Genomic DNA, 17,105 nt, shown 5'->3' on the forward strand with positions numbered 1-17,105 from the left:
CAATGCATAAATAATTGTATAGTCAAATGCATGTAAATAATGCAAATCATAAAAAATAGTCAAACACCATTGTCATATTTAGAATTAGAATATACTATAATATTACATATGTATATGTAATTGCCAACATCAGTCCTGGCAAAATATGTGTACCACTAACCCAATTACTTTTAAAGCAAAAATGCTGTAAAACTAAGGGGCATAAATTGTAATTTGAATTAATTAAGATAACAAAAATATTTATTGAAAAAAATAGAAAAATATTATTTCAAAAATTAAACAAAAAGTTGATGCAACAATAAGAAAGAAAATTCAACTAAAGATGCTCTGCGACCACGTCTTTCGAGAGTATAAGAAACAAATACGAAATGTCTTCGTTTTGGGCGGAAATAATGTGAGAAGCAAGTAACTTCGTTTCAACAGAGGAGTAAAATAATATTAGCGGTGCTTTTTAATACCACACAAGACTTGGATGTAATTATCATTAGACTTGCCGCTCAAAATTGAGATAGAATGCCGAAAAACGAAGAAAATCTGTTAACATATGAGGTATGACAACTAAGTAATGAGACTGATTCCATAAAAACCGTATATTTGAAACTTATTCTACAAGTCTGCCATCCCCTTCAAGTAGTCCACTTGGGCAGCTATACAGCGATTCCAGCGCGTTTTTCATGCTTCGTAACATTTCTGGAACGCTTCGACTGGGATGTCCGCGAATACCCTCGTCACGACCGCCTGGATGTCCGTAATCGACTCAAAATGGGTTCCTTTGACCACCGATTTTGTTTTAGGAATAATGCGGCTGTTGCAACACGGCGATCCCTTCAGAGGCCAAATCCAAATCTCCCACTCCGCGCCTCGTCTTCCACACTTTCACGCCCCTCCTTAAACTCTTTGTGCCATCGAAACACCTGGGCACGACTAAGAGCACTATCACCATACACTCTTACAATTTTAGCGTACGTTTTCGAAGCTGTTTCGCCCAATCTGGCGCAAAACTTTATCGCAAGGCGTTACTCTTGATTTCGTTTTTCCATTTTCGTGACGAGCACTACAAACACACGTCTACTCAACTTGACGCAGCAGGCGAACTAAGCAAGCTAGAGCGATGGTACATATATCAATAGAGAGGGGAGGGATGCTGGAAAAAGAGTAAGGGAATTTCAAGGTCAGAGGTTTACCACAAGCGCGGCAATAAAATTAGTCTCATTACTTAATTGTCAAACCTCGTACAATCAGTTGACTTGAGAATTTCGGGATTGCGAAATAGTTTCGCACTCAAATCATCACCTATAGCAAAAAAATCAGAAAATGACGTTGACTTGAAAACAATTATTTTACTCCCTTTTTAACTTTCTCGAATATTTTAAAAGTACTTTTTGAAGTATTTCAAAATTCAAGCCAGGTGCGTTAGAGAAATGTATAAAAAAAAGTTCCTATCAAATTTAAAAGGTTCGATTAACTAGAACTTGGGATATCATGTCAAGCAACTCAAAAACAAAAAAACGCCGTAGACGCCATGTCACAAAAACCGCTGCAAATCAGAAAATATTTCGAATTTTATAAATCCTTTTAATGGGAAAATTTTAAGGTTTAGACTTTGAAAATATGCAAGAAACAATCCATACTATAAATTTCTAGACCGGAATACCCTTATAAGTATGGCATACCATGAATTTCCACAAGATACTAACGAATTCTTTGCCTACCGTCAAAGAGAGTGAGAGTATATTTTATCACATTCGCACGCTGCGCAGCTTACTTGAGTTTTATGATCTACAAAATTATAAAGAGTCAGTCAAAAAACTTGAACCAAGGTTATGAAACATTGTTCTCGGTTATTATTCGATGCATGAAGTAGTATTAGAGTTAACTTTGTATCGAGAATGTCGGCTTGCAAATAAGAAAGTTTAGACTCATCTGCCCAAAGTACATGGCTACCCTTTCATTTTCAAGGAATACGTCATTTACAGTATACTCAATTTCCGACAAATAGTGAAAAAAGTGCCGTTTCCGCATTTAGTGCCTTTTTAAGGGGATATTCTCGTCTAGAGGCTCGAATTTCGACACAATCACAATGATGGTTTCTTGATTAGTACGAATGTCGCTATCTCAAGACGCAAGAAAAATGGAAAACTGTTTTTTTTTAACAAAAAGGCGGCTACTCAAAAATAAAAGTCGATATTTTAACTATGTGGATTTTTTTTTTTAAATATTACAAAATTTATGTTTAGAACTTGAGATATTTTGGTGACCGTATCAAAAAAGTCTTCTTTTTTTCGCGGTTATAACCGAGTTAACAAAAGCGCGTCAGTCGTTCTACCTTTTCGCTATTTGGCGCTAATTGAAAAATCCAAGTGTAGCCAGGTCCTTCTCAACCTGGTCTTTCCAACGCAGTGGGGGTCTTCCTCTGCTTCCCATTTTATCTATTCGGCCGACATGATCTAGCCAGCGAAGCCGTTGTCTTTTAATTCGCTAAACTATATTAATGTCGTCCTATACTCGTATCAATGGAGAGGGGAGGGATGCCGGAAAACAGAAAGGGAATTTTAAGGTCAAGGTTTACCACAAGCGCGGCAGTAAAATCAGTCTCGTTACTTAATTGTCAAACCTCGTATCTCGTGTAGCTGATTTGATTTTTGAAATATCCATTCCAGGAGATTATTTTGAATTTCTTAATTAAGTAATTATGAAAAAAATTCGATTTTTCAAGTTTATCAACTTAAGCTCTGACTAGTAGTCTGCCGAAACGATTTAGTGATGTCTGTCTGTCGCGAACTAGTCCCTCACTTTTTTCACACACTCGTTTCTCTCCAAAAGGTTGTTCGTTTATTGGAACTGCCGCTGTCGGACTACTATACCACATAGCTGTCATACAAACTGAACGATCAAATCAAGATCTTGTATGGAAAACTTATTTAATTAGCAATATATCTTCACGAAATCTGGCACGGATTATTGTCCAAGCCAACATTACAATCTCCGAACAAATAGGTCAGATCGCTGTACTATAGTAAACTGACCGATCATAATCAAGATAAAGTTTCTTTTATATCCTTTTATGCCAAAAGAAATGCACCATTGAAGCGTATTATAGCATCTGTACAGCCGAAGTTAAAGTTATTTCTTAATTTTTTCTATTACAACCATAATGATTTCGAAAACAATGCAATTTTTATACAATAAAATCGCTGCTCAGTATTTATTTTTTCATTGGTGTATAATTACATTTCAACATTGGTACTATTTCTTTGATCGGCGCTGTACGTTATCATAACTTCTGCTTACTTAATTCATAATTTTCGTAACTGCATATAAATATGTAAATATATACAAATACATGTACGTACATATGTATGTATGTGTGAAAACTTATGAAATTTAAATATTTTGATGATCGTAAATCAATAATGGTTCAATTTCGAGACGTGATCAGATTTCCAATGAAGCCAGTGTGGCCGCACAGCAAACACGATTATGTCATACGAATGCACGTACGATGTTGATTTTGTTAGTGCAAGTAAAAAAAGTTTTTTTTGTGTTTAGTAGTTAAATGCAGTTGTTACATATAGAAATTGACTGTTTTTATACCAATGTATAAATATATATACATATATGTGTTTACGAGTAAGCGGCATAAATAATGCTAATACACATTAATATTAATATATACAATATAATTGTAATATGCATGTATTTATTACTAGGTCATTCTCATTCTTCATAAAAACGTTTGAGCCTATTTTGAATATAAAATACTAAAACAGAACTGTTTGTAGCAAATGATTTAATTTTGTACCTACTACATATGTATATGTATAATGTTATTTATATTTGTATGCATGTATGGGCGTGTGCTATGTCAGACATTTTTTGAATTTAAAAACGGGTACTATAGGTCAGTAGTATATATTTATTTACTCGCATATACATGCACGCATTGCATACATACTATACATACACACATATGTACTGAAAAAATAGAAAAAATAGAAAAAAATATAATAATTTTATCAACAATAGTTTAAGTTGTAAATATTTACTTACAAATGCAATATTATGATATACAAACATACCAAAGCGATAAAACCTAGTACATTAAACAATATTATAAACTACATACATACATACATATATGTGAAACATCAATATATGATATGAGTATCTAAACTAAAAAAAGCTAATTAAATAAAATTGAATGTCGAAATGTTACTACTGTTGGTTTTATATACCTTTTTTTGGGAATATATTTTTAGCGATATGAAACACACCCTTTTCCTCAAGCGCAAAATATGTAAACTTGCTATAAAATTTGTAATAGCGTTAAGAAACGAAAACAATTTAACTATTTTAATATAATGGGTTTTTCAACCTCTCCGCTCTTTTGACATTTCTCTTCAATAAGGTTTGCCATTTCTTGATGGAAAAATATACGATCCAAAAACGAGTCGAAATTATTAAAATTTACTACGGAAACGCGGAGTCAGTGGCCTCAACTTTAAGAACACTACGTCCAAGTTATGGTTGCCATAATCGTCCTGTCAGATCAACAATTGAGCGTCTAGTGGAAAAATTTTAATCCACAAGCACTGTACACAATGTTCCCGTGCCAATGAGACAAAGAAGTGCCCGAAGAATCGAGAATATTGCTGCCGGTAACGCATCAATTGAGGAAGACCCACATCAGTCTCTCCGACGTCGTTTTCAAGCATTGTGCATCTCTGTGACGTCGTTGTGGCGAATAGGTCTTACCGTACATTCTTACAAAGATCAAATTGACGCAAGAATTGAAGCCGCCTGACCACCAGAATCGTCGTATGTTCGGGAATTGGGTTGATCAACAACATGAAAATGTTCCGGATTTTTATCGAAAAATCATCTTCAACGATTAGACTCATTTCTGACTGAATGGCTTCGTCAATAAGCAAAATATGCGTTATTGGTCAGGCAGAAATCCACCCGTACTTCATTAGTCATAATTGCATCCCGAAAATAGTATGGTTTGGTCCAGTTTATGGGCCGTACTTCTTCCGTGATGATCAAGACCGGCACGTTACTGTGAATGAGAATCGCTACCGCTCAATGATAGCCGAATATTTTTGGCCCGAATCGGATGATATGGACTTGGACAATATGTGGTTCCAACAGGACGGCGCCACAAGCTACACAGCGAATGTTACAAGCGGTTTATTGAAAACCAAGTTCGGTGAACGTGTTATCTCAAGAAATGTCAATTGACCGTCTCGGTCGTGCGATTTGTCGCCGTTAGACTATTTCCGGTGGGGCTACGTTAAGTCTATGGTCTATGCCAACAAGCTAACGACGATTGATTAACTTCGAAGGATCAGTATGCGACGCAGCATCATCGTGATGCAAAAATCAAAAGTTGTTAGCCCATAATTCCGGCCTCTTTTTAAGAAAAGCTTCGCGTAAAAGACGCATAAAACTGAAATAGTATTCCTTGTTGGCAGCTTGGCCGATCGGAAGGAATACGAAGTGCACCACAACTCAATAATCGAAGAAAATTGTCAACATAACATTGATCATTTACCTGCATTGGCGTGGTTTTTTTCGGCTTTGGTTTTCTTTTGCCACGATATTCGGACTATTGATTGTCTCTTTCGAGGTCGTAGGTATAGATCCAAGACTTCAGACTAGTACATCCTGGTAGTTTGGAACTATTGTTTCAGAGACGTTTACGCGACGCTGTTTTTCGAAAAAATTGAGTGATTTTAGAATAAATCGTGCTTAGGCCCAAATGATGACGTTATGAGGCCATTGACCTTACTGTTTACATTTTGGCAAGGTCATTGACGCCTTTGTTTACCTTTTATGAGGTCAATGACCCTTTACATTTAGAAAAGTCCACACATTTTGCTTATATTTTACCAAGTCAACAACCTTTGTGGGAAAACTTTTTCATTTGATTAGATAACTTCACGACATTTGACATTGGATATTGTCTAAGGAAATAATGCAATTTTCCAGGTAATGTTTTTGATTCAAATTACATCACATCGCGTCGTGAGAGTCACCTAAGCACTGGCTAGGAATGGAGCCTACTTTTCTTTTTTTTGAGCTAGCAAGCAGGCAGCTTCCGCGAAAGTAACTTTGAGTCTTCCACATCAAATCACATCGAGTCACGAGAGTTCTCTAAATACTGGACAGGCTCAGTGCCTGCTTTAATTATATATATAAAGAGCCATCTGGCAGCCAGCTTCCCGTGAAGTTTATCTCATGACTTTTAAATAAAATCACATCAAACAGTGAGAGCCAGCTAAGCGGTGTCCAGGCACGGTGCCTGCTTTGCTTATATAGAGGCAACTGGCAGCCAGCTTCGCGCGAATTTACTTCGTGGCTTTCAAATCACATCACATCGCGGCGCGAGAGTCGCCTAAGCGCTGGCCAGGCACGGTTCCTGTTTTTCTTATATAGAGCCACCTGGCGGCCAGTTTTCCGTGATGTTTACCTTATGACTTTTAAATCAAATCACATCAAAAAGCGAGAGTCACCTAAGCACTGGTCAGGCATGTATAGTATATGTACATGAGAAAAAATGTTAACGTTGGTTGCATCGAAACCAATATGACATAATATTCCTTGCAGGTACTTGATGTTAATCGGTTAGTCTGTATGACGGCTATAGTATATGATGTAGTGGTCCGATCTGAACAATTTCTTCGGTCACTATAATGTTGTCTCAGTTTATAACTTCAAATTTTTTGAAGATATCTATCTGGAGTATATTGGAGTTGGGATAGGATCGACCCGATCTCATCTACGAGTATTAACCATTATCATGCCACATACTAAAAATATGTTCATATTATATGGGTTTCATTAAGGCACCTCACACATAATTACCAATCATATGTTCGGAAATCCTGTTAATATTTATTTGTGGCTGGGTCAGGTTTTTGTCCAATTTTACCTCTTTTAAGAAAAAATATATACTCTTACTAGCTGACCCCGCAGCCGTTGTCCTGCGTGAAATTATATGCTTTGAAATGAAAAGAAATTTGAAATGAAAATTCATATTGTGTTGATATCATTTAATTGAGATTTTTCTACATTTTTTTCAATGTAACGCAGCTTGATAAACAACATTTTTTGGTTTCTGTCCCGGTGTGTTAATGTACAGAGAAGATGGTTTTCCAACTCGTGTGCACGCCACTTATATCTGGCCGTGTGAAAAACATAGCATTTTCAAATTTATGTCACCCACTATGCGACTATCCTGTTGATCGTCATCTCAAATTCAATTTTCACTGGAAACGGAATACATTTGAGCTGAAATGGCAAATCGTTAGAACTCAAAGGAATTCGTACAATCAAGCATTCTGCGTCCTTGTTTTCGATGGGTGCTTCACAATCAGTCGGGTTTCATTACACAGTTTCGGTGCATGAAGATTGCGAAACATAATAATGACAGGTCCAACTTTGAGACGCACAGGATGCGGTGGGTATGCCTCTCCAAAGAATTTAGAAATTTCACTGGATAATTGACGGCGTCGTCGTCATTGTCAAGATGATCGATTGATTTGTATGAACGCAAGTCTCCCGGAATTTGACTTTGAATCCTCCAGTTTAAGTCATCAACATCGGTATTTTTGGCAGCTAACATTGCGCGTGCACTTAAGGAATCGTAGTTACGATAATTTGGCCAATGTCCGAACATTCGTGATGAGTTCATCTTTCGTGAATTGATAAAGGGAAGATGGAATTGATATCGAACCACCGGAAGTATCAACCGTTATTGTACCATTTCCAATTTTTAGCGAAGACGATGTAAAATGTCTTTGACAATCTTTATATCGAAAAGTATGCGAACTTCATTTTCATTCCAGTGATTAACGTGTTCCAGCATTTGTAATTGCTGGCTTACTTCTCCAAAACTTTCACATATTCCCATATACCATTCACAGTAAACAATGACTCAAATAAAGTTGAACCGCGTACCTTAATCAATAGCAACCGAAGGTAGAAACAATCGTTGTTTTTCGGGTGGATTGTGTAAATTCGTCCTAATGCATTAGTTAATAAGACACCTGGATGTCAATCTACTGGTTGGCCTTGCTTTCTGCGTAACTATTTCTTCGACGATGCATCCCAATTATAATAAAGTATTTCCGAATGTCCTTGCAAATGGATCACTGACGAAAGTTGTGCTTCCTTTGGTCACGTATTTCCAAACGTATTTTATCGATTTCACCAAACTGCAATACTAAACACTGATATGAGTTTTGAATGTGAATTAGACAATAATGGTGAATACAGTACGATCCATGTGTTGTCAACTTCGATATTCACTCTTCTAAGTTGAATGCTGAACGTTCTGTTATCTGGTGAGCGACGCCGATAGAGTTGATATCTACCATTTCTAGTTTGTGCTTCCGAAAGAAAAGCAGAGTGAATAGTGTTTCGTGCATTTATTGTCAGACATACAAACCGAAGTGGGATTGTAATGTCCGCAAGGTCCATGAATCATATTATGGTGTAACCATCATCCAAAGAAGAATGTGTGCATGCAAAATAGAGGTTTTTGCCACTCAACAAAGTACATCTCATCCAACAGCACCACATATACGTTGCTTCAAGATAAAGACAATCAAACATCGTAACTGTTGTAGGAAAAGTCGTGCTGTAACATCGTGACGATCACTTGCTGATTGACCGCGAATTATAATTCCGAGCGTATGTCTCCGCATCCTGGGAGTACTTCTTGCCTTGCCTTGCCTTGGCCTGCCATACTTTGTTGGCAAAAAGAACACCGACCGATATTAGGTCGACCTCTTGGTGGCTTCGTAACAAATTTCAATCTGCAATTGACCTCTTTGTGTGAAACACACGTAAAGTTTTCACTGAATAATTTTCAATAATTTTTCTTTTGAATAGACGAAAAAAAAAGCAAGCGACCGAAATTGAACGAATCAAATAATTTACAAATCAAAATATTGAAAAACAAAATAAACAAAAATTGAAAAAAAAATGTGTATGGAAAAAATTTACTTTTTAGAAATGTCCAATTTTCCGACTTTTCCTCATAATGATATATATCCAACGATATCGCCTTTTACTTTGGCATCGTTTTGTTTCATACACGTTTACGCCAATTTAAGGTTTGAATATTGGATACTGCGATGGTAGCGCCATCTATCGATCAAACATTACAAAATTAAAAATTGATTAAAAATGAAAAAATAATTTAAAAAACATTTTCCAGTGGACCAAATTGTAAACATAAACCTTTCCCGAATCTTCTTGAACGTACAGACAAAATTTCATCAAAATCGGCCCATCCGTTTAGGAGCAATCTCAAGGCAAACACACGGTCAGAAGATTTATATATATAAAGATGAGTGACAAACGTTCTGTAATTATCAATAAGATAACTCAAATATTGGCCGATATATCCAGTATAAACTCATCCGGAAGTTCGAAAATATTTACATTAGGTATACCTGGGGTTTCAGAGAAGTATTGACTCGCTTCACCACAGTTTTTGATACACTGGGTTATATAAAATATTCCGTTCAAGAACTTGATTTTGATCGGTCAGTTTGTATAGCGGATATATGCTCAGTTCGGAGATTTTTCCTCGTTCTCAGCTTTTTGAGGAGAAAAGGATGTATGCAAACTTTCCGATTGATACTCAGATACCCGATGTGGGTATATACAGACAGACAGATGAACGGTCCTGGCTAAATCGACTCAGCTCGTCATCATGATCATTTATACTATATGGTAGATTTTTTTCTCCGATTGTGACAATGGGGAATCACACGAATACAATGGTTAACATTTTTAGTCAAAGCTTAGTTGATTCTTGAGTTTAAAAAGGATACCGATTGAATTGGAATTAAACGAAAGTTAATTGTTATGAATGATGAAAAATTGATTTGGTTCAGTTGGGCGGTATCAAGATGGATTAGTTCGTCAAAACTATCCAGAGAACTAAAATAAATTTTTAGAAAAATATAATCAAATATAAAAATTCCCTCATGTGAATGATAAAATTGAGTCACAGCGTTTTTTAAATTTAGAACATTTGATATAGGGGAGTGTTTTGTGCTTTGTAAAACTATAAGAGAACATAAACTTGCAAATTCACCACAGATTATGCAAATTCACCACAGATGCTGGAAACTCACCAAATTTTCAACTATTTAGACTTTACTGTTTCCACTATTTTTTTTATACCCACATCCACTTAATTGAAAAATCTGAAAAATTTTGTATGGAATCATAATTTAATGGGACATTTAGTACAACAAAACAAAAAAAATAACAAAAATCAACAAATAATGAATAGTAAAAAAGTTCGACTGTTATAAGAAGCTTAATACATAATCTACATATGTATGTGTAAGTATACACCGTCTAGCGGAATGCATTAAAAATTGTACTAATTCAAGGCACTAAGTACTCGTAGAAGGATTGATGAAATCTATATACAATAGCGAGCGCACGGCTAGTAGCGCCACGTCATCCACACTAACTAAGGCACTAAGGTGCTAAGGCTTAAAATTTCTCCGCCGCTGGTGGCCCGTACTCGGCGGCTGGTGCCGGTGGTGGGCCATATTGTGCAGCTGGCTTTTGTTGTTGCTTGTACTTGATGAAGTACACCTCCGGTTTGCTGGGCTCAGTTGGCGCTGGTGATGGCAATATGAGTGGCTGTTGTTCCTCTGGTTTCTTCACCAACACATAGACAAGAGTCTTGTGCTCATCCTGCACTGGTGGTGGCAACACCTGTTGTACGGGTGCTGGTGGATTTGGTGCCTTAATGAAGATGATCTTGTAATGTTTCTTTGGCACAGCAGTTTGGATAGGTTCAGCGGCCTGGAAGACTTCTGGCTCCTCTGGTGGCACATGAACGTACACGTTCTTAGTGACAATTGTCTCTGGAGCCGGTGGACCGTAGAAAGGTGCGGGTGGACCATAAACTGGTAGTGGTTGAGGTGCCGCTGTGGATGGTGGACCATATAGTTCCGCTGGCGCTGGTGGTGGTGGGCCGTATTGCTTTTGTGGCACTGGTGGTGGTCCATAGCGTGCGGATGGTGGCTCCGGCATGGCCATAGCCATGGCGAGTGTACAGGCGATCACAAATAGGCAACGCATTTCGTTGTGTTTTATTGTTGTTATTAAATTATATTAGTTTGAAACTGTTGCACTGTTATTTTGAGCCTTAACGGTGCTTTATGTTACGCGCTCGGTGAATCGTTTTGAATTGACATAATGTTTTGGGTCAGAAAATGCTTTTATATGCATGCAAAATGCGGCGACTGCGGCACTCGGAATTTCAATTTCATTCGTTTAAAAATGGCGTAATTTCGCCAGAATGGCTTGCGCGCGGTAGACTTCACGTTTCGGCTTTTGCATGATTTTATTTCAGTTTACTTCGTCCACTCGGTGTGCCCAATTAATTTTATTGATATTTATTTGGGCGTATGTGTGTTTGTGTGCTGTTAATTTTTGGCATAGATTTACAAATCGTTACGATGCGCGTTCGCACGCCCGCAACGCGACTGCGTCAACCAGCGCTGTGCGCCAGCGCCGCGTCGCGAATTACGCGATCCAAGCCAGCCAGTCAGCTAGCCAGCTGGTCGTACGCCACGCGCATACGCAATGCGATTTCCGAGTTGCGCAGCGCGTCAAAACAATAATAAGAATAACCACAATCACAATGCAACCGACGACGATTAATGAGCGCACACAAAAACACACACGCACATATACATATATCGTAGTATGCGTAAGTAGTAATCGAAGTACTTCAATTACAAAATTTATTTGACTTACACTTTATTCGCAATTTTTCGCAGCTTTGTATTGACTTTAGTCGCTGCTTCGACGTCGCCGGCGCGCTCACTATACGCGGTAGCCATCGTACGCCCGCCCAATCACTTTCGTGTCGACACCTTTTTGGGCTTCCCGGCTGTAAAGCCTACGAACTGCCAAAATCGCCTGCACTTTTGGTCACATTATGTCGCTGTTTGCACTCCCTTGCTCTTGCTGGGCGTCTGCCGGTGCCTGCACGCGTACGGTGGTCCGGCTTCGGTCAATGCATTGCACAAAGTTATGTAATTATCCAATGTAAGGCGGCAGTGGGTGTTTGCTCATGCGCACATATTTATGAATACTTCGGTCAGGGCTATTAAGTACGTGCTAATTATTTATTTCACATTCCGTTGATCATTCACCAAAATATTTACATACAAATATGTGGTTTTTATTGGTCACGTAGATTGCCTCAAGGACGAAAAAAGTAAAAGTGTCCTCGCCCGTATTCACATTCTCTTGAATTGTATTAACTTTTTCCTAATTTTAGCGGGTAAAAAGCCCACAAAGGTATCCAATATTCAAGTATTAGTGCGAAATTTTTATTTTGAGTTTTGTATTTCGTTGTGTGCAAAATAATTTATGCCAAAATTATGGCTATAAATACATTAATTTTATTACGTTATAACTTTCTTATGACTTTTCGCCTTTATTAAGGTACATTGTGACAAAAAAGTACCCGGATATTGTAAATAAAACGCAAAATGTTAAAATATTCCTCAATATTTGTTTTTCCACCTTCAATGTAATCCCCAATAGATGTAATACACTCGTGCCAACTATTTTTCTAGAGCTCGTAACACTTTTCATAAGCACCACTTTTTGGAATGGCGACGGGTTCCACGGAGCGGCAATTTCAATGTGAGGAACAAGAAAAATCACACGGAGCGAAATCTGACGGATGTTCTCACGGAATCACCTCAATACGGCCAAATAACGGGTGGGCCATCTAACGTTTTAAATTTGAATTATCTATATTTCGACAATGGAAACGTCAAATACCATACGGAAAGTGACAGATATTCAGTAAAAAGTCTAAAATTTACGAAATGTGTCGCTATTCACTATTCTACAGTTCGTAGATTGGGCAGAAGATCGTTTGACCGAGGATGGTAAATTTTACCGAAAAATCATCTTTTCGGACGAGGCTCATTTCCACCTCGACGGTTACGTTAACAAACAGAATTGTCGCATTTGGGGCGCAGAAAACCCGTACGTAATCGTCGAGAAGCCAATGCAGCCAGCACGAATCACTGTATGGTGCGAATTTTGGTCTGGTGGAATCATCGGCCCATTTTTCTTCGAAAATGAAGAAGGAGTCGCCGTAACCATCAATGGTGAGCGATAACGCACAATGTTAACCGAATTTTTCTTCAAGCAAATTGAAAAGGAAGACTTGGACAACATTTGGTTCCAGCAGGACAGCGCTACGTGCCATATAGCAAACGCTACACTCCATCTTTTACGCCCTGTCTTCGAAAATCGCATAATCAGCAAAAGTGGTGATGTGAATTGGCCTCCCGGAAGCTGCGATGTAACTCCGTTGGACTATTTTCTATGGAGAGCTGTTAAAGATAAATGTTACGTCAACCGGAACAAATTCAAGATCTAAACTACGAGATTCAAGCTGCTGTAGCTGCCATAAGGCCTGAAACCATTGAGAAAGTGCTCCAAAATTGGGTGGATCGGATAAGCTACTGTAAACTCAGCCGTGGTGGTCATTTGTCCAAAATTGTTTTCCACAAATAAATTTCATAAAACAACCTTTTAAATAAATGTTATACCTTTGAAAAATATCAAGCCGTTCTTTTTATTGACTTTTTAAATTTAAAATTTTATATGGCCCACACTGAACAACTCTTCATTGACTGTCTGCCCCTCCAGAACAAATTCGTGATCCACCAAACCACGAATATCGAAAAAACAGTGAGCATTATCTTGATTTTTGAGCGGGTTTAGGGTGGTTTTTGGTTTCGGCTCGTTTTTTCCCTTTCATTTCGATGATTGTTGACTTGTTTGCATGTCAAACTCATAAATCCATGTCTCATTGGCAGTTATAATGCTCTCCATGAATGTGGGATCGCAATTCGCAGGATCAAGCATGTCCAAAGAAACTCTTTTTGAAAAAATTCAGGATATCGGGACGAGTCGAATAAGAACGCGTTTCTTACCCAAAATATCAGACTCGCGAGCAGTAGAAGAGGTCGAAGGTCGTCCAGAACGATTCATGTCTTCAATAATTTCTCGACCGTCTTTGACGGTTTGCATCACTCGTAAACTTGTGTTTTTGTTAAAACTGCATCATCGTAAAACTTTTTGAACATTTGCGACGATTCCGCAAACGAAATTTGTTTAACAATACAAAATTGGAAACAAATTCTTTGTTCGACTTTTTTATCCACCTCAGTAGTGTTCCGCAAGATATTCATCTTGGCTCAACTGGGCTCTTGTTATTTATTAGCGATTTCACTTCTGTGAAGAGTATCAAAAATTTGTATTATATGCCAACGACGTAAAGCTTGTTCAGACATATACTTCAACTCATGAGATGTGTCCGTTGCGTACAGACTTAAACAACTTGGAATGATGGAACTGATTTGCCATTGAAAGAAATGTAAGAATATTCGCGTTTACATACAATACTACTTATTGATGCTATAAGCAAGTGGTATGCTTAGATTTGTTAAACTCTGTTTTTTTTAGGACTCTATTGGAATATGCCTCTGTAATATGAAACTCTTGTTACCAAATCCATTCGAACAGAGTTAGAGTCTGTTCAAAAGCAATTTTTACTTTTCGCTTTTTTAGGGATTATCCGATTCAAGCTCAAGTCTCCCTCCATATACTAGTGGCTTCAAACACATAAATCTACCTACGCTTCCTAGCCGTGTCATATTATTATTAATGAAAATCCTGAATGGACTCGTTTTTCGAGGCGGTTTAGATCCTTACTCTTAAAATATTGTGATTAAAATTTTTAACAAAGCCAACCTTTTCGCCACATACATATACGAGGTATGACAATTAAGTAATGAGACTGATTCCATAAAAAGCGTATATTTGAAAATAATTCTACAACTCTGCCATCCCCTTCAAAGTAGTCCCCTTGGACAGCTGTACAGCGATTAGAGCGCGTTTTCCATGCTTCGTAATATTTCTGGAACGCTTCGACTGGGATGTCCGGGAGTACCCTCGTCACGGCCGCCTGGATGTCCGTAATCGACTCAAAATGGGTTCCTTTGACCACCGATTTTGTTTTAGGAAACAAAAAAAGCTTTCACGCCCTTCCTTAAACTCTCGCCATCTATGCCATCGAAACACCATACACTCTTACAATTTTAGCGTACGTTTCCGAAGCTGTTTCGCCCAATCTGGCGCCAAAATTATCGCGACGCGTTCCTCTTGCTTTCGTTTTTCCATTTTCGTGACGAGCACTACAAACACACATCTACTCAACTTGACGCAGCAGGCGAACTAAACAAGCTAGAGCGTTGATACATACATACATATATCAATGGAGAGGGGAAGGATGCCGAAAAAAGAGGAAGGGAATTTCAAGGTCACAGGTTTACCACAAGCGCGGCAATAAAATCAGTCTGATTACTTAATTGTCAAACCTTGTAAAGGGCTTGATAACTTTTTTTTTAAAAAAAACGCATAAAATTTGCAAAATCTCATCGGTTCTTTATTTGAAACGTTAGATTGGTTCATGACATTTACTTTTTGAAGATAATTTCATTTAAATGTTGACCGCGGCTGCGTCTTAGGTGGTCCATTCGGAAAGTCCAATTTTGGGCAACTTTTTCGAGCATTTCGGCCGGAATAGCCCGAATTTCTTCGGAAATGTTGTCTTCCAAAGCTGGAATAGTTGCTGGCTTATTTCTGTAGACTTTAGACTTGACGTAGCCCCACAAAAAATAGTCTAAAGGCGTTAAATCGCATGATCTTGGTGGCCAACTTACGGGTCCATTTCTTGAGATGAATTGTTGTCCGAAGTTTTCCCTCAAAATGGCCATAGAATCGCGAGCTGTGTGGCATGTAGCGCCATCTTGTTGAAACCACATGTCAACCAAGTTCAGTTCTTCCATTTTTGGCAACAAAAAGTTTGTTAGCATCGAACGATAGCGATCGCCATTCACCGTAACGTTGCGTCCAACAGCATCTTTGAAAAAATACGGTCCAATGATTCCACCAGCGTACAAACCACACCAAACAGTGCATTTTTCGGGATGCATGGGCAGTTCTTGAACGGCTTCTGGTTGCTCTTCACCCCAAATGCGGCAATTTTGCTTATTTACGTAGCCATTCAACCAGAAATGAGCCTCATCGCTGAACAAAATAAAGCGCGAAACACATTTCGAACCGAACACTGATTTTGGTAATAAAATTCAATGATTTGCAAGCGTTGCTCGTTAGTAAGTCTATTCATGATGAAATGTCAAAGCATACTGAGCATCTTTCTCTTTGACACCATGTCTGAAATCCCACGTGATCTGTCAAATACTAATGCATGAAAATCCTAACCTCAAAAAAATCACCCGTTATATGCCTTCAAATGTATGTACACAAAAGCGTTAATACCTAAGAGTGAGTTGTTGACCGCGCTAAATATAAACAATTAGGTCATTGACCTCTTAATCATTATCCTCATAAGGTTGTTGACTTCTCTAAATGTAAAAAGGGTCATTAACATTACCTCGCTAAAGTTCAATGAACTAAGAATGTTTTGACCTTGTTAAGCGTCAGCTAAGCTAATATGTGTCAACATTCATCTATCAATCTAATCGAAATTCAGTATATTGCGCCTATGAGTGAAAAGTAACTGCAGGAACGGATACCTAAATAACGGATTATCTAAGTGGATGTACTTATTTTAATAGCCTTTTTTGACAGAATACGCGTGAGTCATGTCAAGCGGAATGCGATTTGGAACAAGAGCTAAACCGATTTCAATGAAATTGTGTTTAAGAAAATAATCGCTATTATTTAAATATCACAGACTATTTTTAATGATTTTATTAGGTATATGAGGGCTAATATAGATGTATGTTTCTTGTATCGAAACTATCCACATAACACTGGATGTTTGGCATTAAGGCCAGTGTAAAAAAAAATTTTTGTTTTCATAATTCCATAGATGGATTTTTCAAAACTCAAATTATTTTTCAAGTTATACCCGATTTAGTTTCGTGGCAATTTAACTGGTTTAGCGAACGTCAAAACTTTAAATTCGTTTTGAACTACTTTTTTGGCTGGAATTTCCA

At 37.9% G+C, this 17,105-nt stretch overlaps 1 protein-coding gene across 1 annotated transcript; it reads right to left on the reverse strand.

The window, feature by feature from the left end:
• Window positions 1–10,232: 10,232 nt before the first annotated feature.
• LOC105226288 (uncharacterized) lies at window positions 10,233–11,242 on the reverse strand. The gene has a single exon (XM_011205114.4). It carries the CDS (start codon window positions 11,119–11,121, stop codon window positions 10,525–10,527), a length of 597 nt encoding a protein of 198 aa, XP_011203416.1. The 5' UTR covers window positions 11,122–11,242; the 3' UTR covers window positions 10,233–10,524.
• Window positions 11,243–17,105: the final 5,863 nt, after the last annotated feature.

The sequence above is a fragment of the Bactrocera dorsalis genome, chromosome 3 (genome assembly GCF_023373825.1).
Source record: "Bactrocera dorsalis isolate Fly_Bdor chromosome 3, ASM2337382v1, whole genome shotgun sequence".
Lineage (NCBI taxonomy): Eukaryota > Metazoa > Arthropoda > Insecta > Diptera > Tephritidae > Bactrocera > Bactrocera dorsalis.

Bases quoted from the DNA above. Each gene is read 5' to 3' on its own strand.
- LOC105226288 (XM_011205114.4), bottom strand. From the start codon at position 11,121: ATGCGTTGCCTATTTGTGATCGCCTGTACACTCGCCATGGCTATGGCC.